Raw genomic sequence first — 27,799 nt, 5'->3', positions numbered from 1 at the left:
TGTGTAACTTTTGTGTTCCTATGTTTGTTATTTTTACAAGTCCATTTAATATATAGGACGATAATTCTTGGTATTAATTGTGTAAGTATATTATCATTGTTATATGTATTTATATGATTGTTATAATACCACGCTATTTTAATCAACACAATATAAATTGTGTAAAAAACTGGGTAGTCGTTGATTATATCGTTTCTCTTTGTGATTATTTTTGAATATTTGTTAATTTTTAAGGATAATGGAGCATGCAGAAGCAGGTGGAAGTACAAGATCGACCCAGGAGGCTCCTACTTCCTGGTGTCATCCTGCCAATCGAGTACACAGATTTATAGCCCTCATATTGATGTGCTTTCTTTGTTTTGGTAAGTCTGTTATTGTTATTTTTTTACTTATATTAGTATGACTTTGAAAAAATGTTGTGATATGTATTTTTTTTCTTATAGGTTCCTACTTTTGTTATGATACGCCAGGAGCTCTTGCTGATAATTTTAAAGATGATTCACACTTGAACACATCACAGTTTGCTCTACTTTATTCAATATACTCATGGCCAAATGTAATATTATGCTTTATCGGCGGTTATCTTGTTGACAGGTTTGTATTACATCATTTAACAAAGAATCAATGTAACAGTGTATATAAATTTTATATGTAATATTACGCATTTGGTTTGGATTGTGGGTTTGATCCCACTCTGAGTCTGATCTGAATAAGCAAGCCCCCTCTCCCCAGAAGCTTTGGTTACCTTAATCACCACAGGATCACAACTGCTTAAAAGTAGTATTATTTTGCTGAGACTTGGGCTATTCCAGATTTTGAGCAGGATATTTTCTGCTGTGGCCTACCATTTGTGACCACATATGATGTATATGTACATTAAAAAACTATTACAAATATGTATGTACATGTTGCTAACCACACATTAAGTTGCATATTTAGAAATAGTTGACTCTCTGCACGTTTAACAATTTTAAATATAATAATGATATTTTAGATGTTTTGGTGTCAGATTAGGAACTATTATATATATGACTATTGTGTTTATTGGAGCAGTTGTTTTTGCATTTGGTGTGTACATAAATGCATATTGGTGCATGATACTTGGACGATTCATATTTGGGTAAGATATAGACAATTAATATTATAATTTTACCAATTTGCAATTATAAGTTTTTAATCTTTATAATATTAGTACTTTCATTTATAGGGATCTGACTGCAGTTACTATTATGAAATTTTGACAATGCTCTGACATCTGTGTGTCTGACAAATATTCAAATTACATTGTTTGATTGTGAATATTTTAATATATAAATATTTTCACTAAAATCATCTTTGTATGGAATCTGATTAGATTACTATTCTATAAACAGATTCATCTTGACGGAGATGTAATTATACTACTTTCACTATGCATAATGTTGTTACTATGTATAATAAAGTTCTTAAATCTGAATGTTATCAATATATTTTTAGTATTGGAGGCGAGTCATTACAAGTAGCTGTGAACAATTATGTGGTATTATGGTTTAATGGTAAAGAACTTAATATGGTATTTGGACTGCAACTGTCTTTCTCTAGATTTGGAAGTACAGTCAACTTCTGGGTTATGGAACCTATATACAGATGGGTAGCCAATTACTATGGAGGCTATGAGAAGCTTGGCGTTGCATTGTTTATAGGTTTGTTCTTATTTCAATGATAATAGGTTCACATGAGCATAGGTATTTGTTTATTGTTAACAATTAGGTTTAAAGATACATTAAAAAATTAGTTTATAAATTAGCATGTTAAGAGCCATCCATAAAATACTCCGTGTCCTTTTTCACACTGCGTCACACTCGGGAAATCCCTAACAACACAATAACGATACAATTTCTTAATTTACTATGAACAATTCCAAAGGTGGAAAACACTTTTTCCACAGTAGCTGAAGAAAGTATTGTCCCAAATTATAGCTTAACCATAAATTATATTTTTTTGTCTTCACTAAATATACTTTTCTGTGTTTAAATCTTTTTCCAAAAATAGCAACCATGTTAGAAAAGTGGCGCGCGATTTAAATGTCTCATTTATTTATTTATTTATAACTAGTGATCGCCCAGTGGTCTAAATTTGACTGCGTCTAATTCGAGTATACACATATGCAGTGGCGTAGCTAGGTAACTAAAGGCCCTGGGACAAAATGTAAATAAGGACCCCAACTAAACTATTTAAAATCGTTTGTTTCGCATTCGTCGTGTTCTGAATTCGACATACTCCAGATTTGTTGTTAATACAGTCGACTCCGTGATAAAATTAAAAACCAAATACAAATTGAAACTTATTTTGATGAACAAATAAAGCTATTTTATGACAATAAAAGAAAATATCTACCTGTAACTGTTCCAAACATTACAGTACAGTCTTGTAACAGACACACAGACAGCGGAGGTACGCTAATATGGTCCCGTCGAGCACCCTTTCGGTACGGAATCCTAATTAAGTAGACATTTTTAAACCAATAACACCACTTTCTTGACCGACTATACATTTTACGTTGACTTCGGTTAAATCTAAATTTGATGCGACTTTGTTTTCAATTGGTATCAGTGATAAACGTCGAAATCGAGCTTGGCCCATAGTATTTTTTAAATAGTTTATTATAATCAATTACACCGAATTCAATTACATCGACAAGTAATACAACGTAGGTAGTCGAAAAAATTGTCAAGTAAAGCCTCGTTATCAAAGATTACTCAAAAGTAGTGATCAGATCAAAATAACATTTAAATCAAAATACGAGACAAGTATCAGCTTACGAATAAAACAATAATTACTAAAATTTGTAAACCGAGTAAAAAGTTATGCAGTATAATACGAAGAAAAAATAGTCAAGTAAATATGCATTATTTACATACATATAAGTCGAAAATTTAAATGGGTTCACATGACATGCACCACCTTTCGATTAAAATAAAAATCATCGAAATCTGTCCACCCTGTCAAATGTCCTAACGTAACACACATAAAAAATGAATTGAGAACCTCCTCCTTTTTTGGAAATCGGTTAAAAATTGTTGTTGTCAGAAAATTAAATATTTGACTGACTGCAAAACGTGCATATAATTGAGTTATTATTGTGTCTAGTACATTTTTGAAAGAAGTAATCTATAAAAATAAATTAAATTGGAGTGTCTGTTTGTAATATTAAAATAACCGCCTTTTACTAAATGCATATGGATGTATACACGGTACATATACCAAAATAACATTTTTTACAATTTTTGTTAGTCCTTCTTTCTGTTTGTCCCGACTGATCTCTGAAACGACTGAACAGATTTTGACGGGACTTTCACTGACAGAGAACTAATGTAATAATGAGTAACTAAGGCTACTTTTATTTTAGAAATTTATTTATTGTGTAACTCTGCGAACTGAGCAATAAGTCGTGGGACGTTTTACGACTTGTTGGACCGACGATTTACGTAAGATGGAAGGTGGGGACTGGATGAGGACTGCGGAGAACCGGAAAGTTTGACGCGAACTTAGGGAGGCTTATGTCCAGCAGTGGACTGCGATAGGCTGAAGTGAAGCATAAATAAATAAGTTTCTTAGTATGTGATAATGACTTTCCATCGTCATGGAAAAAAATTAAGAAGTATTAGTTTATAAAAAAAAAAAAACTGAAAATAGACCTCCTTGTCACATCTCGTCACACTAAACAAAGCCACCCCTTCACTCTTGTTTGCTAACGTATTTTATGTATGATCCTTTATGAAAATTAATAAAAGAAAAAAAGTTAAGGAAGTAAATGAGCGGCTATTTTTTTTATAATTTTTATGTTTTTTAGCGTCTATGACTTGCCTGGGATCTCTTATCTGTGGTTTGATATTGGGTTGGATGGATCACAGGGCCGAGAGGATACTAGGACGTCAACAGGAACAAGCAAAAGATGAACCATTCCATATCCTAGATGTCTTACATTTCAAACCAGTGTTTTGGCTTGTGTCTGTTATTTGTGTTGCTTATTATTTAGCCATCTTCCCATTCATTGCTTTAGGAAAGTAAGTAAAGCAAATTATGTTTATTCCTGTCTTTGTTTTAAATAAAATATCTTACATTATAGTAACAATAAAGAGAACCACGTAGTTTATTTTTATTGATATAAAATAATAAGTCTTAATTAGTGAAGAAAGTAAAGTTATAAAAAGTTTTTTTTTGGTAAATATTAAAAAAATATAATACATATTTTTCCCAGATTATTCTTTGAACGTAAATTCGACTATATTCCCCAAGATGCAAATACCGTGAACTCAATGGTATATTTGCTTTCCGCTGCTCTGAGCCCCTTCTTTGGAATACTGATCGACAAGACAGGAAGAAACGTTACATGGGTTATTCTCAGTATAATAACGACTATTGGATCTCATTTTCTGATGGCGTTTACTTTTGTCAACCCTTATGTTGGAGTGGTAAGCCTTGCATTAAATTTGAGGTGAATAATAATAATAAATTTTAATGACCTTAAAATTTTTACATTATTTTTCTATTACAGATATCTTTAGGAACATCTTATTCCCTACTCGCCAGTGGTTTATGGCCTCTTGTTGCCATGATTGTTCCAGAAAATCAATTAGGTACTGCTTTCGGAATGTAAGTATTTTATTTATATTACTGTGCAATGTGCTATTTTTTAACCGACTTAAAAAAAAGGAGGAGGTTACTCAATTCGACCGTATATATATATTTAATGTATATTCGGGGATAACTTCGTCGTTTATGAACCGATTTTGATAATTCTTTTTTCGTTGGAAAGGAGATATTTTAGGTGTGTTACCATGATAAGGGAACCAGGATCCGATGATGGGATCCCAGAGAAATCGAGGGAAACCATCGAAAATCTGCATAACTTTTTACTGGGTGTACCGATTTTGATGATTTTTAATTTAATCGAAAGCCGGTGTTTATCATGCGGTCACATTTAAATTTCATCGAGATCTGATTAAAATTTTTGGAGTAATCTTTGATAATGCGTATTTACTTGACTATTTTTTTCGTCTACCTAGGTTGTATTATTTGTCGATGTAATTGAAGTCGTTTTTTTTTTCGTTTGCAAGCAAACACAATTATTTAGATTTTTAAGCGGCTGTGTGAACTTGACACCCGACTTTGGAAAAAATGTTTTTTTTTGGATTCATTTAATAGATATTGGTTAGTAGTTGATAGTAGTGACAACAACTTTTTTTGTAGTTGTACAAAAAAAATTTTTTTGGCACCAAAAAATATTGCATCCCCCCACATTTAAAATAAAAATTTTTTTTCTTCGATTCTTATAGAGGAACGTTGATAGATGATTGTAGTGCATTTTGTTTTGTTTTTAGTAAGCTAGAAAAAAAATAATTAAAAATATAAAAAATAATAAATTGCGAGCAATTATCGTCATGAATTTTACCTCTATAAAATAGATTTGAAAGCCTCAATAATTACAATTACAGGTTAATTGAACGATAATATCCGTAGCGATTTATAGTCATCACTTTTTTAGTTTGTGATAAATTAATATGACATACTCGTAATATATAACAGTATCAAATGCAGTGAAAGTAAGAAAACCAGTGATTCAGTGCGAGCCAGTTACCGATGGATGGTCTTCACAATTACTGCATACGTCTAAAATGATTGAGGGACCTCTATAGAGGTTTGAGTGAAAAGATTTTCGTTTGTAGTTGAGTAAAAATTACAGAAAATTGAAGAGACAGCCGCGGAAGTACGAAAATATCGATTTCTACATGTTCCGTGTGAGCCATTACATATGGTTGGTCTTTACGATTACTACAAACGTCACAAATCATTGAGGGACCTCCAAAGAGGTATGTAGTGAAAAAACTTTCGTTTGTAGTTAAATAGAACTTACAGAAAATTGAAGTGAGACCCGCGGGAGTACGAAAATTTCGACTTCGACTGATTCGGTGCGATCCAGTTACCGGTGGATGATCTTCACAATTACTACAAATGTCATAAATCATTGAGGGACCTCCAAAGAGGTTTTTAATTAAAAGACTTTCGTTTGTAGTTGAATAGAACTTACAGAAAATTGAAGTTAAAACCGCGGAAGTAGGAAAATTTCGACTTCGACTGATTCGATGCGAGCCAGTTACCGATGGATGATCTTCACAATTACTACAAACGTCATAAATCATTGAAGGACCTCCAAGGAGGTTTTTAATTAAAAGACTTTCGTTTGTAGTTGAATAGAACTTACAGAAAATTGAAGTGAGATCCGCGCGAGTACGAAAACTTCGACTTCGACTGATTCGGTGCGAGCCAGTTACCGATGGATGATCTTCACAGTTTAGTTTATTTTAAATACATATTGAATATTTTTATTATGAAAATTTGTCGTACGGACACGACGACCTAAATAATACGGTTGTAATGATAATGGTCACTTTACAACTTTGTTTTTTTGGTATATATAATTGTGACTACAAATTTTGAAATTATTCAGTTTTCATATTAATCAAAATAAATGCGTCTTGCAATGCGGCAAATATGCCACTTATTATTCTTGAGTCTTTAAAACATTTGCGGTTTATCGATGACAAAGACAGACTAGTACTGTAGAGTAGCGGTGTCTGGGACATTGCAACTATTGCAATAAACGCTAAGATGTCGAAAGATTATCTTTATTTATTTGTCGCAAAACAGGAACAATATTTAAAAAAATCACGTTATGCGTATGCCTGGAATCTACCGAAAATGAGAGTAATGTTGAAGTCACTATTGACAACACTGTTGACGCTACATTAGTCTATCGGTGAAACAAATTGCTTGTTACCTACTTTACGCAAAGATACAAATATATCAAAAAGTGAATATAATAGAAGTAGTATAAAGAAGTGAATAGTCCGCTCTCAAAAGACGCGTTGTACCGTTAAAGGAGCATGAATACGAGGTTCTTCTCGGATGGGCGGATACTGTCTACGAAATTTATGTTGAAATCTATTTTTTCGTACTTTCGCAACTCTCACGTTGATTTTCTATAACTTTTATTGTAGTACAAACGAAAATTTCTTCACTACAAACCTTGGTAGTAATTGTGAAGATCATCCATCGGTAACTGGATCGCACCGAATCAGTCGAAGTCGAAGTTTTCGTACTCCCGCGGATCTCACTTCAATTTTCTGTAAGTTTTATTCAACTACAAACGAAAGTCTTTTAATTAAAAACCTCTTTGGAGGTCCCTCAATGATTTGTGACGTTTGTAGTAATTGTGAAGATCATCCATCGGTAACTGGCTCGCATCGAATCAGTCGAAGTCGAAATTTTCGTACTTCCGCGGTTTTAACTTCAATTTTCTGTAAGTTCTATTCAACTACAAACGAAAGTCTTTTCACTTCATACCTCTTTGGAGGCTCCTTAATCATTCAAGACGTTTGTAGTAACCGTAAAGACCATCCATATGTAATGGCTCACACGGAACATGTAGAAATCGATATTTTCGTACTTCCGCGGCTGTCTCTTCAATTTTCTGTAATTTTTATTTAACTACAAACAAAAGTATTTTCACTACAAACCTCTTTGAAGGTCCCTCAATGATTTATGACGTTTTTAGTAATCGTAAATACCATCCATCGGTAACTGGCTCGCACCGAATCAGTCGAAGTCGAAGTTTTCGTACTCGCGCGGATCTCACTTCAATTTTCTGTAAGTTCTATTCAACTACAAACGAAAGTCTTTTAATTAAAAACCTCCTTGGAGGTCCCTCAATGATTTATGACGTTTGTAGTAATTGTGAAGATCATCCATCGGTAACTGGCTCGCATCGAATCAGTCGAAGTCGAAATTTTCGTATTTCCGCGGTTTTAACTACAATTTTCTGTAAGTTCTATTCAACTACAAACGAAAGTCTTTTCACTAAAAACCTCTTTGGAGGTCCCTCAATGATTTATGACGTTTGTAGTAATTGTGAAGATCATCCATCGGTAACTGGCTCGCATCGAATCAGTCGAAGTCGAAATTTTCGTACTTCCGCGGTTTTAACTTCAATTTTCTGTAAGTTCTATTCAACTACAAACGAAAGTCTTTTAACTAAAAACCTCTTTGGAGGTCCCTCAATGATTTATGACGTTTGTAGTAATTGTGAAGATCATCCATCGGTAACTGGCTCGCATCGAATCAGTCGAAGTCGAAATTTTCCTACTTCCGCGGTTTTAACTTCAATTTTCTGTAAGTTCTATTCAACTACAAACGAAAGTCTTTTCACTACATACCTCTTTGGAGGCTCCTTAATCATTCAAGACGTTTGTAGTAACCGTAAAGACCATCCATATGTAATGGCTCACACGGAACGTAGAAAATCGATATTTTCGTACTCCCGCGGGTCTCACTTCAATTTTCTGTAAGTTCTATTTAACTACAAACGAAAGTTTTTTCACTACAAACCTCTTTGGAGGTCCCTCAATGATTTGTGACGTTTGTAGTAATCGTAAAGACCAACCATATGTAATGGCTCACACGGAACATGTAGAAATCGATATTTTCGTACTTCCGCGGCTGTCTCTTCAATTTTCAGTAAGTTTTATTCAACTACAAACAAAAGTCTTTTCACTACAAACCTCTTTGGAGGTCCCTCAAGGATTTATGACGTTTGTAGTAATTGTGAAGATCATCCATCGGTAACTGGCTCGCATCGAATCAGTCGAAGTCGAAATTTTCGTACTTCCGCGGTTTTAACTTCAATTTTCTGTAAGTTCTATTCAACTACAAACGAAAGTCTTTTCACTACATACCTCTTTGGAGGCTCCTTAATCATTCAAGACGTTTGTAGGAACCGTAAAGACCATCCATATGTAATGGCTCACACGGAACGTACAAAATCGATATTTTCGTACTCCCGCGGGTCTCACTTCAATTTTCTGTAAGTTCTATTTAACTACAAACGAAAGTTTTTTCACTACAAACCTCTTTGGAGGTCCCTCAATGATTTGTGACGTTTGTAATAATTGTAAAGATCATCCATCGGTAACTGGCTCGCATCGAATCAGTCGAAGTCGAAATTTTCGTACTTCCGCGGTTTTAACTTCAATTTTCTGTAAGTTCTATTCAACTACAAACGAAAGTCTTTTAATTAAAAACCTCTTTGGAGGTCCCTCAATGATTTATGACGTTTGTAGTAATTGTGAAGATCATCCATCGGTAACTGGCTCGCATCGAATCAGTCGAAGTCGAAATTTTCGTATTTCCGCGGTTTTAACTACAATTTTCTGTAAGTTCTATTTAACTACAAACGAAAGTTTTTTCACTACAAACCTCTTTGGAGGTCCCTCAATGATTTGTGACGTTTGTAATAATTGTAAAGATCATCCATCGGTAACTGGCTCGCATCGAATCAGTCGAAGTCGAAATTTTCGTACTTCCGCGGTTTTAACTTCAATTTTCTGTAAGTTCTATTCAACTACAAACGAAAGTCTTTTAATTAAAAACCTCTTTGGAGGTCCCTCAATGATTTATGACGTTTGTAGTAATTGTGAAGATCATCCATCGGTAACTGGCTCGCATCGAATCAGTCGAAGTCGAAATTTTCCTACTTCCGCGGTTTTAACTTCAATTTTCTGTAAGTTCTATTCAACTACAAACGAAAGTCTTTTCACTACATACCTCTTTGGAGGCTCCTTAATCATTCAAGACGTTTGTAGTAACCGTAAAGACCATCCATATGTAATGGCTCACACGGAACGTAGAAAATCGATATTTTCGTACTCCCGCGGGTCTCACTTCAATTTTCTGTAAGTTCTATTTAACTACAAACGAAAGTTTTTTCACTACAAACCTCTTTGGAGGTCCCTCAATGATTTGTGACGTTTGTAGTAATCGTAAAGACCAACCATATGTAATGGCTCACACGGAACATGTAGAAATCGATATTTTCGTACTTCCGCGGCTGTCTCTTCAATTTTCAGTAAGTTTTATTCAACTACAAACAAAAGTCTTTTCACTACAAACCTCTTTGGAGGTCCCTCAAGGATTTATGACGTTTGTAGTAATTGTGAAGATCATCCATCGGTAACTGGCTCGCATCGAATCAGTCGAAGTCGAAATTTTCGTACTTCCGCGGTTTTAACTTCAATTTTCTGTAAGTTCTATTCAACTACAAACGAAAGTCTTTTCACTACATACCTCTTTGGAGGCTCCTTAATCATTCAAGACGTTTGTAGGAACCGTAAAGACCATCCATATGTAATGGCTCACACGGAACGTACAAAATCGATATTTTCGTACTCCCGCGGGTCTCACTTCAATTTTCTGTAAGTTCTATTTAACTACAAACGAAAGTTTTTTCACTACAAACCTCTTTGGAGGTCCCTCAATGATTTGTGACGTTTGTAATAATTGTAAAGATCATCCATCGGTAACTGGCTCGCATCGAATCAGTCGAAGTCGAAATTTTCGTACTTCCGCGGTTTTAACTTCAATTTTCTGTAAGTTCTATTCAACTACAAACGAAAGTCTTTTAATTAAAAACCTCTTTGGAGGTCCCTCAATGATTTATGACGTTTGTAGTAATTGTGAAGATCATCCATCGGTAACTGGCTCGCATCGAATCAGTCGAAGTCGAAATTTTCGTATTTCCGCGGTTTTAACTACAATTTTCTGTAAGTTCTATTCAACTACAAACGAAAGTCTTTTCACTACATACCTCTTTGGAGGCTCCTTAATAATTCAAGACGTTTGTAGTAACCGTAAAGACCATCCATATGTAATGGCTCACACGGAACATGTAGAAATCGATATTTTCGTACTCCCGCGGGTCTCACTTCAATTTTCTGTAAGTTTTATTCAACTACAAACGAAAATTTCTTCACTACAAACCTCTTTGGAAGTCCCTCAATGATTTATGACGTTTGTAGTAATTGTGAAGACCATCCATCGATAACTGGCTCGCACTGAATCAGTGGAAGTCGAAATTTTCGTACTTCCGCAGTTTTAACTTCAATTTTCTGTAAGTTCTATTTAACTACAAACGAAAGTTTTTTCACTACAAACCTCTTTGGAGGTCTCTCAATGATTTATGACGTTTGAAGTAATTGTGAAGATCATCCACCGGTAACTGGCTCGCACCGAATCAGCCGAAGTCGAAGTTTTCGTACTCCCGCGGATCTCACTTCAATTTTCTGTAAGTTCTATTCAACTACAAACGAAAGTCTTTTAATTAAAAACCTCTTTGGAGGTCCCTCAATGATTTATGACGTTTGTAGTAATTGTGAAGATCATCCATCGGTAACTGGCTCGCATCGAATCAGTCGAAGTCGAAATTTTCGTACTTCCGCGGTTTTAACTTCAATTTTCTGTAAGTTCTATTCAACTACAAACGAAAGTCTTTTCACTACATACCTCTTTGGAGGCTCCTTAATCATTCAAGACGTTTGTAGTAACCGTAAAGACCATCCATATGTAATGGCTCACACGGAACATGTAGAAATCGATATTTTCGTACTTCCGCGGCTGTCTCTTCAATTTTCTGTAATTTTTATTTAACTACAAACAAAAGTATTTTCACTACAAACCTCTTTGGAGGTCCCTCAACGATTTATGACGTTTTTAGTAATCGTAAATACCATCCATCGGTAACTGGCTCGCACCGAATCAGTCGAAGTCGAAGTTTTCGTACTCGCGCGGATCTCACTTCAATTTTCTGTAAGTTCTATTCAACTACAAACGAAAGTCTTTTAATTAAAAACCTCCTTGGAGGTCCCTCAATGATTTATGACGTTTGTAGTAATTGTAAAGATCATCCATCGGTAACTGGCTCGCATCGAATCAGTCGAAGTCGAAATTTTCGTACTTCCGCGGTTTTAACTTCAATTTTCTGTAAGTTCTATTCAACTACAAACGAAAGTCTTTTAATTAAAAACCTCTTTGGAGGTCCCTCAATGATTTATGACATTTGTAGTAATTGTGAAGATCATCCACCGGTAACTGGATCGCACCGAATCAGTCGAAGTCGAAATTTTCGTACTCCCGCGGGTCTCACTTCAATTTTCTGTAAGTTCTATTTAACTACAAACGAAAGTTTTTTCACTACATACCTCTTTGGAGGTCCTTCAATGATTTGTGACGTTTGTAGTAATCGTAAAGACCAACCATATGTAATGGCTCACACGGAACATGTAGAAATCGATATTTTCGTACTTCCGCGGCTGTCTCTTCAATTTTCTGTAATTTTTACTCAACTACAAACGAAAATCTTTTCACTCAAACCTCTATAGAGGTCCCTCAATCATTTTAGACGTATGCAGTAATTGTGAAGACCATCCATCGGTAACTGGCTCGCACTGAATCACTGGTTTTCTTACTTTCACTGCATTTGATACTGTTATATATTACGAGTATGTCATATTAATTTATCACAAACTAAAAAAGTGATGACTATAAATCGCTACGGAAATTATCGTTCAATTAACCTGTAATTGTAATTATTGAGGCTTTCAAATCTATTTTATAGAGGTAAAATTCATGACGATAATTGCTCGCAATTTATTATTTTTTATATTTTTAATTATTTTTTTTCTAGCTTACTAAAAACAAAACAAAATGCACTACAATCATCTATCAACGTTCCTCTATAAGAATCGAAGAAAAAAATTTTTTATTTTAAATGTGGGGGGATGCAATATTTTTTGGTGCCAAAAAAATTTTTTTTGTACAACTACAAAAAAAGTTGTTGTCACTACTATCAACTACTAACCAATATCTATTAAATGAATCCAAAAAAAAACATTTTTTCCAAAGTCGGGTGCCAAGTTCACACAGCCTTTTTAAGCGACCTTAGAGGTTCTCAATTGTATGTACTGTATTTTTTTAATGTGTAAATTTTTACTGATGAATTTATTAAGATTAGGTTTACGTTATTGTGTAATTAGTGTTAACAATTACTGGTGATCCTAAATAAATAAATAAATAAAATCTTTTTCTAATAAAAAAGTGGGCGCTTCTCTTTTCCTATTTGAATTTTTTGATCAAGGTCAGACGAGTTATTTTTAATTTACCTTAATAATGTATATTATGTGTATGTTGTGCTGTGTGGCTACGGCACTAAAGAATTTGGCCACCCCCTTTCTTCCCGTGGGTGTCGTAAGAGGCGACTAAGGGATAACAAGGTTCCACAACCACCTTGGAACTTAAGAAGCCGACCGATGGCGGGATAACCATCCAACTGCTGGCTTTGAAATACACAGGCCGAAGACGGGCAGCAGCGTCTTCGGTGCGACAAAGTCAGTACTGCGGTCACCAACCCGCCTGCCCAGCGTGGTGACTATGGGCAAAACACATGAGTTCACGTTATTTTTGGCGTAAACTTGTGGAGGCCTATGTCCAGCAGTGGACTGTATAGGCTGTAATGATGAATGTATATTAATTATTTTTCAACTACATATGTTGTATTACTTATCAATGTAATATGTAGTCGGTTTTTTCGTTTAAAAGCAAACAATTGTCACTTTTTTTTTTAATCAAATCTAGTCACAACTCGATCAAGAAAGTTTAGTAGTAACAAGTTAATGTAATCAAACCTTATGTTTTAATTTTTCCCATTAACATATTAATATGTTTGATTCTAGATGCCAAGCAGTTCAAAACTTAGGCTTGGCTACCGTTATTATTTTTGCTGGTATGATTGTTGACAAATATGGATATCTCATGCTGGAAATGTTCTTCTTAGGATGCTTATTTGGTAAGATTTATTTGTTACATGAAAGTATTGAAATGTGTATAATGCCCGAAGCAGATAATTATACTAAACGAGTTGCACTTGATTTTTTTTTCTTTGCACATTTGTAAATGAAATTATAGTGGTTATTTAAAATGTTTGTTACATTTTATTAATATTGACATTAAATGTGAATATTTATTTATATCTATAGTGTCATTGATAGCGGCAGTACTTATCTACATTATGGATTCGGCCAACAACGGAATACTTAATCTGTCGCCTAGTCAGAGAGAAGCATTGAAAAAGTAAGTGTAACTCTTAATTACAAACAATATGATTATTTAATTATTATTTTTAAGCGGTATTGAAGTACATGTTGTTTGACTGGCCTTTCTTGAGTCTGAAAAAAGGTAAACACTTAGTAACATAATAATTTGCCATAAGTATTTAAGAGGGAAAGAGAAACTGATTAATATAGATTTTCGCGATTACGCCAATGATTATTTGAATTTGTTTGAACATATAAAACGAATATAAATTGGATGATTATGATGAAAAAAAGGCGCAGAGATTGCGCTGTGTTAATAATTACATGCAATAATTGCTGATTTGTCGCTAACTGTCAAATACTTCATTAGCGACAATGGCAATTTAGTAACGATTGCTGCGTGCAGCATTCTTGCTCGCTTCGTTATCGCTTGATAGCATTTATGTTGTCGTTAATAGCAATTTATGTTGTCGCCTGAAATTTACAAGTTACGTACTTAGAACTGCTGATTTATTGTTTATTAGGTTATTAGGTAAGGTTTGCATTATACGTAACATAATAATATCATGTAGTGATTTTAACCCAAAAAGTAAAAACTTCAGTTTAAATATATCTTGTTTAAAGGTTGTTATTTGTAAGTATTGTTTTTATTTTTATTTTCATAGGGTGTATATAATCCTTGATTTTAACCAAAAGTTAATTGACAAGCCATGTTAAACTATAGAGCTATTTATTAAATAAAATGAACTTTTTTACATAACAATTTCTTGATTAGGACAAGCATTCGTACCGATGAGACGGCCAACCTGCTCGAGCATGCGGACAGTTCTGACCAGGATGAGCTGGATGTGACTCCGGCGGGGGAAGTGGGGGGTCGAAGTGGCGCGGGAGGTGAGGACAGTTCGCCAAGTGACGCGGCGAGTGGCGGACCACCCCTGCGCGATCCTGCACAGGCGCAATCCGATCGCATTCGCTCGCGATACATCGCGCAATTATTGCCCGCCACAAACATTCCAGATAGACCTTAGATTTAGGACTCGACTATGTATGTGTAAATATGTATCAATGTAAAATTAATCGTGACATTATTTTATTATGTGTATTATTAAATTGATATAAATATATAATAAAATTAAATGTATAGGTTTTTTCGTTTATGAAATCATTCCCTAATAGCAATATAATTTTTTATTTGGCATGAAAGTTCATTTACAATTACTCTTTCATTCCCATAAAGAAGGTATTAGATTGCTAACTCGCAGTCGCAAAAGCAGTCGAACATTTTATACAGAAAGAAAATTGCTTAGTACCTATTTTTTTTAAAATCTCTGTAAATTAGACTGAGAATTATTTTTTATTTGTATGCTAGGGTAAATTATAATTATTCATAATAACTTATTAACGCTTGAGATGATATTATGACCATCACTAAAAATGTCCTTATTCGGTTCTAAAAGCCGAATCAAACTGTTTCAAATCGGCTCAAACAAATATTGTGTCAAATTTTTAGTAATTTACGGACCAGAACAATTGAGAAGTACCTAAACTAGGTCTTTCTTTTACAATAAGTTATTGTTACAAACTTAAATTGAATAATTATGTAAAAATACTGGTATATGTTATTAGGTTTAATGATGCATTCAAAACCAATAGGCCATCTTTAATGTCCCGTCTTTATCACGCTGCGTTTCCACCGTACTGGCTTGTCGAACCAGCTTTTTCATTGAATTTCGACGCACAGGTTGTAAATCTGGCAGTATGTCTTCTACGGACGGAGCCTGCGTTAATTCTAGTTGATCTAAATTTTCATACGAATCTGATTCTGATACACTGATCCTGGAAAACCAAAATTAAAAAGCATTAGTTAAGAGTCAGCATCTACACTTCACTTCAGCCTATCGCAGTCCACTGGACTCCCCAAGTTCACGCCTAAAACGGCGTGAACTCTTGTGTTTGTCCATAGTCACAACGCTGGGCAGGCAAGTTGGTGACCGCAGGGCTCGCTTTGTCGCACCGAGGACGCCGCTGCCCGGCTTCGGCCTGTGTATTTCAAAGCCAGTAGTTGGATGGTTATCCCGCTATCGGTCGGCTTTTTAAGTTCCAAGGTGGTAGTGAAACTGTGTTATCTCTTAATCGCCTCTTACGACACCCACGAAAAGAGAGGGGGTGGCTATATTCTTTACTGCCGTAAGTAACCACACAGCAATTTGCATATAGCATCTATATTCTTTGACGGTTCGCAGGAAAGTGGACATAAGGTGTCAATCAAACCACTATTTGCAAATTCATGCGACGTTTCGATCCTTTATTGGATCATCATCAGGCATCTAAAATACGTACAAGTATTGAAGAAAGTTGTACAACATTAATTAATCTATACAACAACAAAACGAAGAAAACCAAACCATAAGTACCTTTACACGTAGCAGTCAATCGACATCTCTTCATTAAAGTTCTTTTATTATGTAAGATTCTAAATCCAAATGCATTATATAGCATCTATATGTTGGTATTTTTTCATCAATACATTTTTTCTTATATTAATCAATTTTTTTATTAGAAATAAATTTTCAATTTTGTAACCTTATTTTATTACCTTTGACCACCACAAGCTAAACAGTCTCGATAAGTCCAATCTTTCCCAAACTCTTCCCCTTCTTCAGCTGTTTGTGGTAAAGGACAATGCAGTGTTTCTGGTAGGCGTAGTGCTGTGATTCCACCAACAACCGATACAGCACCCATAAGCACCAACGGTAGAACTAAGTTGCTGGTTCCCTACATAAGGTATATCTATTCTATTATTCGGATTAAATGTAGTTATTATGTGTGTAGCGTTTAGTAGGTATGTGTACCTACTGAAATATTGTTTTTGAAAAAAGAAAGTGAGCAAGTTATAACTTAATTATTGTTTCGCTATATGCATATGCTATTTGCGTAAATGTATTTACATAAGTATAAATTTAAGAAATTTAAGAATGTCAAATTTATAGTTACAGTGTGTCTCATTGTCGGTAACGCAATATGGACTAAGTATTATTATATTTTGTCGAGAAGTTAAAAGCGGTACAAAACTGCCTCAGAATATGATGACATGTTAAAAGTCTTTATATAATAGATAGCACGTCTGCCCAAATACTTCAAATTTTAAGAGCCCCCTAGTAGTAATTGAAGTAGTAACCATAAACACAAAATTTGTTCCCTGATCTGCGTCCCGCTGTACCCGCGAAATTCAATACCAGTGAAGCCTAAGTATAGTTTTTAACCGACTTCTAAAAAAGGAGGAGGTTCTTAATTCGATTGTATTTTTTGACTGGACCGATTTCGACAAAAAATTTTTTAACCGAAAGTGGTGGGTGTCATTTGGTCCCATTTCAATTTTTTTGAGATCATAACAACTACTTTTCGAGTTATATCTAATAATGCGTTTTTACTTGACTATGTTTTTGTCGACCTACGTTGTATTAACGCATAACTTTTTATTTAATCGAAATATTATATAAAAAAATATCATATATTAATTTAATCGAAAGCTAATGTTTATCATGTGGTCGCATTTAAATTTCATTTACATTTTTCATGATTACAACTTTTTGAGTAATCTTTGGTAATGCGTTTTTATTTGACAATTTTTTTGTCTACCTACGTTGTATTACTTGTCGATGTAATTTAAGTCGGTTTTTTTTTCGTTTGCAAGCAAATACAATTATAACGATTCGTTTTATGTTTTTACATCTACAAATAAATACTATAATATGATTATAACTTTTCGAGTCTGATTAGAAATATTTTTTAAATTCATTCTGTTGCGCAATGACAAATCACGGTATTAAAAATACAGTTAAATTGAGAACCTCACCATTTTAATGAAGTCGGTTAAAAATTGACACCTTTGACTTGTGACACCTTTGTTTATTCAAAAGATTATATACCTAAAGACTCCCCTGTTTAAACTGCGTTTAATGTACAAATTTTCTTATCTTAATTTTTTTTTCGAATTATGATATCTAACGTTAAATTAATTTTCAAATCGAAGCGGTATAATTTTTAATTTGCGTTTATGTTGACTACTTTTACCGACTGTTCTAAATGATTAAACTATCCTTCTCTTCAATATGGGAGGTAACAAAACTACGAAGCGTGGTTACTTCGTAATATTTATTAGACTTATTTCAGATGTTCATACAACATCCGCTAGTTTGACTAGCCCGTTGGCGCAGTTTCTAGTGGCCCTGCATTCTGCTCCGAGACTTGTGGGTTCGATTCCCACCCCGAGTCTGGGTGTAATATAAATATTTATTTATATATATTTATATATGTATTATTTATAAGTATGTTTATAGAAAAAAAATGTAGCTATACCAGTCGGCTGTTACCTTTAACACAAGCATTAAGTTGCTTACTTTAAACAACCTTGTGTGTATTGTGTAGATATTTATTTATATTTATTTAACATAAAAAAATTAACAAGCCATTCTACAACACAAATAGTACAATTCAAAATATTTATAAAAAGTTTTAAATATATTTTACAAAATGTTTTAAACCATACTATATAATTTAACTTAATTAAAATATGTGTGACAATTGCATATAACTTTACCAAATAGTTTATAAATGGAATGATGATTAATCCCAGTCCACCAATGTATGCGGAGGTACCGATACCAATGCCTCTTAGTTCTGTGGGATATAGTTCGCCCGCATATGGATAAATAATCAAAAATGAGGCTGATATAAAGCATTTCGATATTAAAAACAGTATTAAAGTCTCAGTTTCAGCATCTATAAAAGTTCAAAATACATTTTTGTTTACTGTAAAGAATCAGAATAATTAAAACATTTTATTTTAGTATCAAAAATTAGAAGAATTTTTAGTCATACTATATATAGCTTATTTATTATTATACTTAGCTATTTTTATAGTTTTATTGTATTGAGTGATATTTAAAGAGGTTGAAAAGATTAATAAATAGTTTACCTTCTGGTAAAAGTACAGTAACAATACAAAAAATTCCACTGATGACCATAGATAAACAAAGTGGCCAGCGACGTCCAACTCGGTCCATTAAAAACCAGCACACAACATAGCTTGGTATTTCTACAGCTGATGATAGGAAAAAACTCATGTATTGATTGCCTCCAATAGCAGGACCATAATAACTTAGTCCAACGTAAACCATTTCAGACGCACACCAATTCAAAGTAATTAAAATAGTTTTTAGCCTCATATTGGGAGTCCTGCATAAAGCAAATACACTAGCTGATTTTTTTTCTTTTATTCCATGTTCTTTTTGTTCAAGAACTTGTTTTTGAAGTTTAGTCGTATATTCTTCTGGCAATTCCTTACCATTAATTCTAGCAATTGTTTTCAAGATGTTATTGGCTTCTTCTAGCCTTTCTCTCATTAATAACCATCTTGGAGATTCCGGTAAAATAAACCAGTAGAGGTAATAGAAGAAGAACGGTACAGACGTAGCAAGTGCTAGTGATCTCCAATCTCGTAATACATATGTTACACCCGAAAGTAAAATTAAGCCTAAAGTATAGAATATACAAGTCATGACCGTAACAAAAGATCTGTAATTAGGTCCCGCTAATTCTAAGGCTGAAAGATAAATTTAGAAACAATAACAATAATTACATATTTTTCAAGAAAAAATAAGTGCTAATCCAGAAGATTTATATACTTACAAATTATGAAAGGTATTTGATAGACAGCAGGAATAGTCAGCCCGACAATAACTCTTGCTAATACCCAAAACCAGTACTCATGTGCATAAGCCGTCATCATACTACCAAGCAAAAGTGTTGATAAACAAGCGAAAAATGATTTTTTGCGGCCTATGCGATCATTTAATAAACCGAACGAATATACTCCAATTGGTCCTCCAACATTTAAAGCCACTAATCCAAGCGTAGGATATACGTCGTACTCGCAAACTAAATCGAACTGTAATGCGTAATGCATTTTTAATAGTGAATTAAAATTTACTATTAATTTTTAATTATAAAAGGATATATTAAATATTTCCAAAATAAATAAATAAATGAATGTGGCATACATCAATTACAATGGAAGATTTTACTTCATTTTTGTCGTATTCATAGCCATCCAAACAAGGTTCTACTGGCCAACTTTCATTTGCTTCAAATAACTTCCCATTTTGCAACAAGTCTGTCCAATTAACAGAATACCGAAGACATTTTTCAAAAGTGGAATTATCTGCCTAAAATTAAAAAGAAATATCTGCCTATATCTATGTACATATATATTTAAGCGTTAAATTGTTACGAGGTAACTAATATATTGGTACTTTACCTTTCGAGGAATTGATAGAATTTTACGATTCATTTCTGTCACATTTTGTAATTCTGGAACTTTGCACCAGTGATCAGGGGTATCAGTCATAAATAGCTGATTAAATGCACAGAATCCACAAGGTAGGCAAGCAGGTAAACACACAAACCACAACAGAAATTTTTGATAAATTCCAAATTCACCAATTTTTGGCAGCACGTCATCCAAATCTATCGCATCATCATTTGTATCTTTTACCTTAAATAAATACATTTTTCTAATAAATCTTTTGTGTTTTTATTATTTCAAAAATATTATTAGTATCACTATTGTTTATGTAAAATTTTGTTTAGCTGATGTTCTTAAATAAATTATTACCGACGGTTTCTCTTGTTTACTGTAACTTTTCGAGTGATTTAAATTGTCAGGCATTGTTATTTATTTATTTACGGTATATATGGACTCAGTTCGTAAAGAATAACTGCTACTTGCGTTCTGTAGTTGTAGTAACTAACTTGGTATTGGCGGAAGCCATACAGTATTAATCTAATAGATTAAAATTAAATGTCGTGTGTATAAGTATGGAGTACACTAAATGTGACCTAATAATGTTATTAGATACTCCAAACTTCACATTATTTTTACATTTGGCTTATAATAGATAAATAAGTTTAATACATCTTTTTATGAATACTTTTTTGAATGAAAATTATAATTCTAATGAAATAAATCTTATATATTTTCTAGATTTTGAATTATTTTTTTATTACACATAGTTTATATATTCTTTTTAAAAGAGTAATTGCGAAGTTTCTTGCCGGTTCTTTTTTGCAGAATCTATATTCCGAATCGGTGGTAGCTTAAATTTTTAAAATAATAATTAATTTCTTCAAATTTTCAATTGTAAAAAGACGATTCGAAAATTTCTTTTGAAGCCTTGAATAAAGCTATTTTAGATTCGATTTGATTTAATTTGATTATCAGATTATCTTGTGATTGTGTAGGTACATTATTCTGGTCAACAAATTCAAAAACGTGAAAAATGGTCGGAATGATTTTCTATCACACAAAAAATTGCAAAATTTATTAACAATTTAAGTTACAAAAAAAAAATCGTTTATAACCGACTTCAAAAAAGGAGGATGTTTCTCAATTCGACGGTATATACATTTTTTATGTGTGTTCTCGAATAACTTCGTCGTTTATGAACCGATTTTGCTGTTTTTTTTTTGTTAGGTAAGGTAAGGTGTCGGTTTTTTCGTTTGCTAACAACAGGTAACAACCGACTGGTATAGCTACTTACTTTTTTTTTCGATAAACATACTTATAAATAATCTATACATATAATAAAATGGTAGGAAAGTCAAAACTGTACATTGAATATTTTTTTAAAAGAATACTTGGGGTGTGATCTACTATCGATACCGAAGCCAAAAATATTGTTTTTAGAATTTTTGTCTGTTTGTCTGTTTGTCTGTATGTATGTCCGGGATAAACTCAAAAAGTACCGCATGTATTTACTTCAAATTTGGCACGAATATTATTAAGAAGTCGGGTCAACATATAGGCTACATATTATCATGCTATCACCTACCGGGAACTAGCACTGAACCTTTATTTCCTCAACGCATTCTGTAACAACGTGTAATCTAACGACGCATATTTGAATGTTGTTGTTATTATGTTAATAACCATGCTATATAAGCTAGCTTCACACTATAAAAATCACGCAATACAAGTAACTAAGCCGATAAACATAATTAAATGGATATAAGTAGACAAGACAATTTTAAAGCAACGCCATCTATGAGATCTTTCTGTAGATATGAAATGTAAAGAAGAAACGGGTAAATGGATGTTATTTTAAAATGTATAATCGTAGGTATTTTTGGTGCTGTATAGCGTTCACGCAGACGACGTCGCGGGCAGCAGCTAGTACATATATAAATATTTAAATAAATATATACATCTAGACTCGGGGTGGGAATCGAACTCACAACTCCCGGAGCAGAAAGCAGGGTCACTACAAACTGTGCCAACGGGCTAGTCTTTGAAAGGATATCTGAGGTAGAGATGTTAAAAAAAACCTGTCACATCATAGATCTATCTCTAGTAGGTAAACTACCAATATTACAATGTGTCAATAATTTTTAACAAAAAAAAAAAAACCGACTTCAAACAGGAAGCTAAAAAGTGAAAAATAAATTTACTTAGTACAAAGTAATTCGTATTTTGATTTAGTTAATCAGAAATGATTAAATAAATATTTTATAATTTTGAAGTCGGTGCCAAGTAAAACAATAACTACTCTAGTATCTACTCGTAAGTTGTATTCAGTTTTCTTTCATAATTTGTTTCATTGACTATTAGGTTGAATACTGTTATTATTCTGTTATTGTTTTGACATATCTAATAATATTTTTTATACTTGTTTGTTGTGTGTGTGTTGTTTGTATTTGTTATTGTAGCCAGGTTGTTGTAGTATTTACTTGGCACCAACTTCAAAATTATAAAATATTTATTTAATCATTTCTGATTAACTAAATCAAAATACGAATTACTTTGTACTAAGTAAATTTATTTTTCACTTTTTAGCTTCCTGTTTGAAGTCGGTTTTTTTTTTGTTAAAAATTATTTTATTTTACAATTTTTAGTGATGGGTAGACCTAACATGGATGCTTTTTCTCTTGTGTCGGGGGTCCGGAAACATACACAATACACAAGCACAAACACCCAGACAATGACAAACATCTATATGGCCAATACATATGTCTGTCGTGCGCGGAGATTGAATCCACTAACGCCAGCGCAACAGCCGGTGCTGTGACCGCTGCGCTAACGCGTCGACATACTATGAGTAAAGTACGCTATCAGGTGAACGTAATAACAACCGGGACTGACAGCCTAGCGTGTTCTCTGAGGCTAGGTTGGGAGAACCACAAGGATTAACAACTAGACCGAAAATAAATATTTGTATAAACATAAATATCCACTCCGAGCGGGAATAGAACCCGCGACCGTCGGTGTTTAGGCGCCGCCGACACGGTACATGCACCATTATATCAAAGCGGTCGTCAAACAGCAAAAGGTAACTGTTGTAAATTGTTGAGAAATTCCCTCGAGTGTTTATGGGCTCCATCATCAAACCTGGTCCTGCGACACATATGATCACACAGCAGGTAATTGCTATAAATCGTTGAAAAGTTCCCTCGACTATCTTTCGTCTCCATCATCAGACTTTTATGGCACTTGTAACTCATATAAGTGCAAAGTTCTCATCAATAGAAACGAATTAAGTTCAAACAGCAGGTAATTGCTATAAGTCATTGAAGAGTTCCCTCGACTATCTTTCGTCTCCATCATCAGACTGAAATGGCACTTATAACTCATACATATGCAAAGTTCTCATCAATAGAAACGAATTAAGTTCAAACAGCAGGTAATTGCTATAAATCGTTAAAGAGTTCCCTCGGCTATCTTTTGTCTCCATCATCAGACTGTAATGGCACTTATAACTCATACATATGCAAAGTTCTCATCAATAGAAACGAATTAAGTTCAAACAGCAGGTAATTGCTATAAATTGTTGAAGAGTTCCCTCGACTATCTTTCTTCTCCATCATCAGATCGACTCCAGACCTTTATTAAATAGTAGTGCTTTATAGTACTTAATGAAAACATGATTAAATTTACTAGTCACCCTTACGATTTTTGAAAGTTTCCTTCGATTTCTCTGGGATCCCATCATCAGATCCTGGTTTCCTTGTCATGGTACCAAATTATGAATATCTCCTTTCAAACAAAAAAAGAATTATCAAAATCGGTTCATAAACGAAGAAGTTATCCCCGAACATACATAAAAAAAAAAAATATATATACGGTCGAATTGAGTAACCTCCTTCTTTTTTTGAAGTCGGTTAAAAATGTATTAAAAATTTGTTTACGAAAAGTGTTTTACGAGCATTGTTAGTAAGTAAAGTATATTCATCGCTAGGGGTACTAATATCCTTACAATCAAGGCTATTATTCCTCTATAATAAACTTATTTCCTTAAATACTATGTTTTTTAACCGACTTCAAAAAAAAGGAGGAGGTTACTCAATTCGACCGTACATATATATATTTTTTTATGTATGTTCGGAGATAACTTCTTCGTTTATGAACCGATTTTGATAATTCTTTTTTTGTTGGAAAGGAGATATTCATAGTTTGGTACCATGATAAGGAAACCAGGATCTGATGATGGGATGCTAGAGAAATCGAGAGAAACTTTCAAAAATCGTAAGGGTGACTAGTAAATTTAATCATGTTTTCATTAAGTACTATAAAGCACTACTATTTAATAAAGGTCTGGAGTCGATCTGATGATGGAGAAGAATGATAGTCGAAGGAACTCTTCAACAATTTATAGCAATTACCTTCTTTTTGAACTTAATTCGTTTCTATTGATGAGAACTTTGCACCTGTATAAGTTATAAGTGCCATTACAGTCTGATGATGGAGACAAAAGTTAGTCGAGGGAACTCTTTAACGATTTATAGCCATTACCTGCTGTTTGAACTTAATTCGTTTCTATTGATGAGAACTTTGCATATATATGAGTTATAAGTGCCATTTCAGTTTGATGATGGAGACGAAAGATAGTCGAGGGTACTCTTCACCGACTTATAGCAATTACCTGCTGTTTGAACTTAATTCGTTTCTATTGATGAGAACTTTGCACCTATATGAGTTACAAGTGCCATTAAAGTCTGATGATGGAGACGAAAGATAGTCTAGGGAACTTTTCAACGATTTATTATTATTACCTGCTGTGTGATCATCTGTGTCGCAGGACCAGGTTTGATGATGGAGCCCATAAACACTCGAGGGAATTTCTCAACAATTTACAGCAGTTACCTTTGTTGTTTGACGACCGCTTTGATATAATTGTGCATGTGCCGTGTCGGCGGCGCCTAAACACCGACGGTCGCGGGTTCTATTCCCGCTCGGAGTGGATATTTATGTTTATACAAATATTTATTTTCGGTCTAGTTGTTAATCCTTGTGGTTCTCCCAACCTAGCCTCGGAGAACACGCTAGGCTGTCAGTCCCGGTTGTTATTACGTACACCTGATAGCGAACTTTACTCATAGTATGTCGACGCGTTAGCGCAGCGGTTACAGCACCGGCTGTTGCGCTGGTGTTAGTGGGTTGAGTCCCCGCGCACGACAGACATTTGTATTGGCCATATAGATGTTTGTCATGATCTGGGTGTTTGTGTATTGTGTATGTTTCCGAACCCCCGACATAAGAGAAAAAGCATCCTTGTTAGGTCTACCCATCACTAAAAATTGTAAAATAAAATAATTTTTAACAAAAAAAAAACCGACTTCAAAAAGGAAACTAAAAAGTGAAAAATAAATTTACTTAGTACAAAGTAATTCGTATTTTGATTTAGTTAATCAGAAATGATTAAATAAATATTTTATAATTTTGAAGTTGGTGCCAAGTAAATACTACAACAACCTGGCTACAATAACAAATATATTATTAGATATTTCAAAACAATAACAGAATAATAACGGTATTCAACCTAATAGTCAATGAAACAAATTATGAAAGAAAACTGAATACAACTTACGAGTAGATACTAGAGTAGTTATTGTTTTACTTGGCACCGACTTCAAAATTATAAAATATTTATTTAATCATTTCTGATTAACTAAATCAAAATACGAATTACTTTGTACTAAGTAAATTTATTTTTCACTTTTTAGTTTCCTTTTTGAAGTCGGTTTTTTTTTGTTAAAAATTATTTTTTGATGCACAGTTTAAGAAGTACAGGTGTACTACCTACGCCTATATAAGAAGAGAGACCTAATTTTTCATTTTTATGATGGTAATAATTTTTAATTTAATAATAATATTCTGTTTACAAATTTGTGAAGATAATTGCGATTCTGATTGAGCGTTGCTTCGTTATTTTTTTTATTTCTGGCTTAATATTTTTTGCACAGACTATACAACACACACACAACACAGTTCCACTACTACCTTGGAATTGAAAAAGCCGATCGATGGCGAGATAATCTAACTGCTGGCTTTGAAAGACACAGGCCGAAGACGGGCAGCAGCGTCTTCGGTGCGAAAAAGCTAGACCTGCGGTCACCAACCCGCTGCCCAGCGTGGTGACTATGGGTAAAACACATGAGTTCACGCCATTTTTGGCGTGAACTTGTGGAGGCCTATGTCCAGTAGTGGACTGCGAAAGGTCGATGTGATGATGATGATGATGACGAGACACAATAATTATTTTTTCAATACTACCTATTCAACGTCTATTTCAACGTTATGATGATTTCGAAAGAATTTTTAAAAGTAACAATAATTAAACTAATGTACCGACTTATATAATCTTTTATGTACATGGAAAACAATAACAAATGTTATTGATATATTTACAGTCTTACATCAAAAAACAGTACCTATTTGTTTTTCTTTAGTTGCCTTGATAACATACATATATGAAAATTGTATTTTGGAATCCCGGTTTCAAACACACAATAGTTTACAATAACTTTCCATACAATCATCGAAGAGATCTCTGTACATAATAATAATAGTACCTGGGTGACCGAGCTAAGCTCGGTATTTTTAGTAAATCGTGAAGGATTGGTAGTAGAAGAGAGAGTTAAAATGATTCGCTGCCGGTTTGGATGAAGTCTTTTTTAACCGACTTCAAAAAAGGAGGAGGTTACTCAATTCGGCCGAAGGAAACTCAATATATATATACCGCACCTTCGGTGCAACAAAGTCACAATTCAGGACACTTTTTTTGTTATGTCTTTTATTAGGACTTTTTGATAATCAATACATATAATAAAATGGTAGGAAAGTCAAAACTGTACATTGAATATTTTTTAAAAAGAATACTTGGGGTGTGATCTACTATCGATACCGAAGCCAAAAATATTGTTTTTAGAATTTTTGTCTGTTTGTCTGTTTGTCTGTATGTATGTCCGGGATAAACTCAAAAAGTACCGCATGTATTTACTTCAAATTTGGCACGAATATTATTAAGAAGTCGGGTCAACATATAGGCTACATATTATCATGCTATCACCTACCGGGAACTAGCACTGAACCTTTATTTCCTCAACGCATTCTGTAACAACGTGTAATCTAACGACGCATATTTGAATGTTGTTGTTATTATGTTAATAACCATGCTATATAAGCTAGCTTCACACTATAAAAATCACGCAATACAAGTAACTAAGCCGATAAACATAATTAAATGGATATAAGTAGACAAGACAATTTTAAAGCAACGCCATCTATGAGATCTTTCTGTAGATATGAAATGTAAAGAAGAAACGGGTAAATGGATGTTATTTTAAAATGTATAATCGTAGGTATTTTTGGTGCTGTATAGCGTTCACGCAGACGACGTCGCGGGCAGCAGCTAGTACATATATAAATATTTAAATAAATATATACATCTAGACTCGGGGTGGGAATCGAACTCACAACTCCCGGAGCAGAAAGCAGGGTCACT

At 33.7% G+C, this 27,799-nt stretch overlaps 2 protein-coding genes and 1 long non-coding RNA gene across 4 annotated transcripts; 1 reads left to right on the top strand and 2 right to left on the bottom strand.

The window, feature by feature from the left end:
• Positions 1 to 14: 14 nt before the first annotated feature.
• LOC123669493 (major facilitator superfamily domain-containing protein 1-like) lies at positions 15 to 15,102 on the top strand. Its single transcript, XM_045603100.1, has 11 exons — positions 15 to 81; positions 235 to 362; positions 444 to 594; positions 995 to 1,120; positions 1,477 to 1,682; positions 3,833 to 4,046; positions 4,241 to 4,454; positions 4,538 to 4,635; positions 13,602 to 13,714; positions 13,905 to 13,998; positions 14,737 to 15,102. Exons 2-11 carry the CDS (start codon positions 239 to 241, stop codon positions 14,987 to 14,989), a joined length of 1,593 nt encoding a protein of 530 aa, XP_045459056.1. The 5' UTR covers positions 15 to 81; positions 235 to 238; the 3' UTR covers positions 14,990 to 15,102.
• Positions 12,523 to 26,416, bottom strand: LOC123669495. The gene is made up of 3 exons (XR_006745762.1): positions 26,401 to 26,416; positions 13,095 to 13,097; positions 12,523 to 12,796 (listed from the first exon to the last, which is right to left on the bottom strand). It is a non-coding gene; the product is annotated as an uncharacterized LOC123669495 (long non-coding RNA).
• Positions 15,577 to 20,691, bottom strand: LOC123669492 (carcinine transporter). 2 transcript variants are annotated; one of them, XM_045603098.1, is made up of 8 exons: positions 20,638 to 20,691; positions 20,281 to 20,517; positions 20,024 to 20,188; positions 19,653 to 19,911; positions 18,940 to 19,566; positions 18,562 to 18,743; positions 16,558 to 16,736; positions 15,577 to 15,791 (listed from the first exon to the last, which is right to left on the bottom strand). In XM_045603098.1, exons 1-8 carry the CDS (start codon positions 20,689 to 20,691, stop codon positions 15,602 to 15,604), a joined length of 1,893 nt encoding a protein of 630 aa, XP_045459054.1. In that variant the 3' UTR covers positions 15,577 to 15,601. The 2 variants fall into 2 exon arrangements, with proteins under 2 accessions (XP_045459054.1, XP_045459055.1); XM_045603099.1 differs by lacking the exon at positions 20,638 to 20,691 and having other exon boundaries at positions 15,577 to 15,797; positions 20,281 to 20,499.
• Positions 26,417 to 27,799: the final 1,383 nt, after the last annotated feature.

Source organism: Melitaea cinxia, chromosome 3, assembly GCF_905220565.1.
Source record: "Melitaea cinxia chromosome 3, ilMelCinx1.1, whole genome shotgun sequence".
Taxonomy (NCBI): domain Eukaryota; kingdom Metazoa; phylum Arthropoda; class Insecta; order Lepidoptera; family Nymphalidae; genus Melitaea; species Melitaea cinxia.
This window is presented reverse-complemented; position numbering and strand designations above follow the sequence as displayed.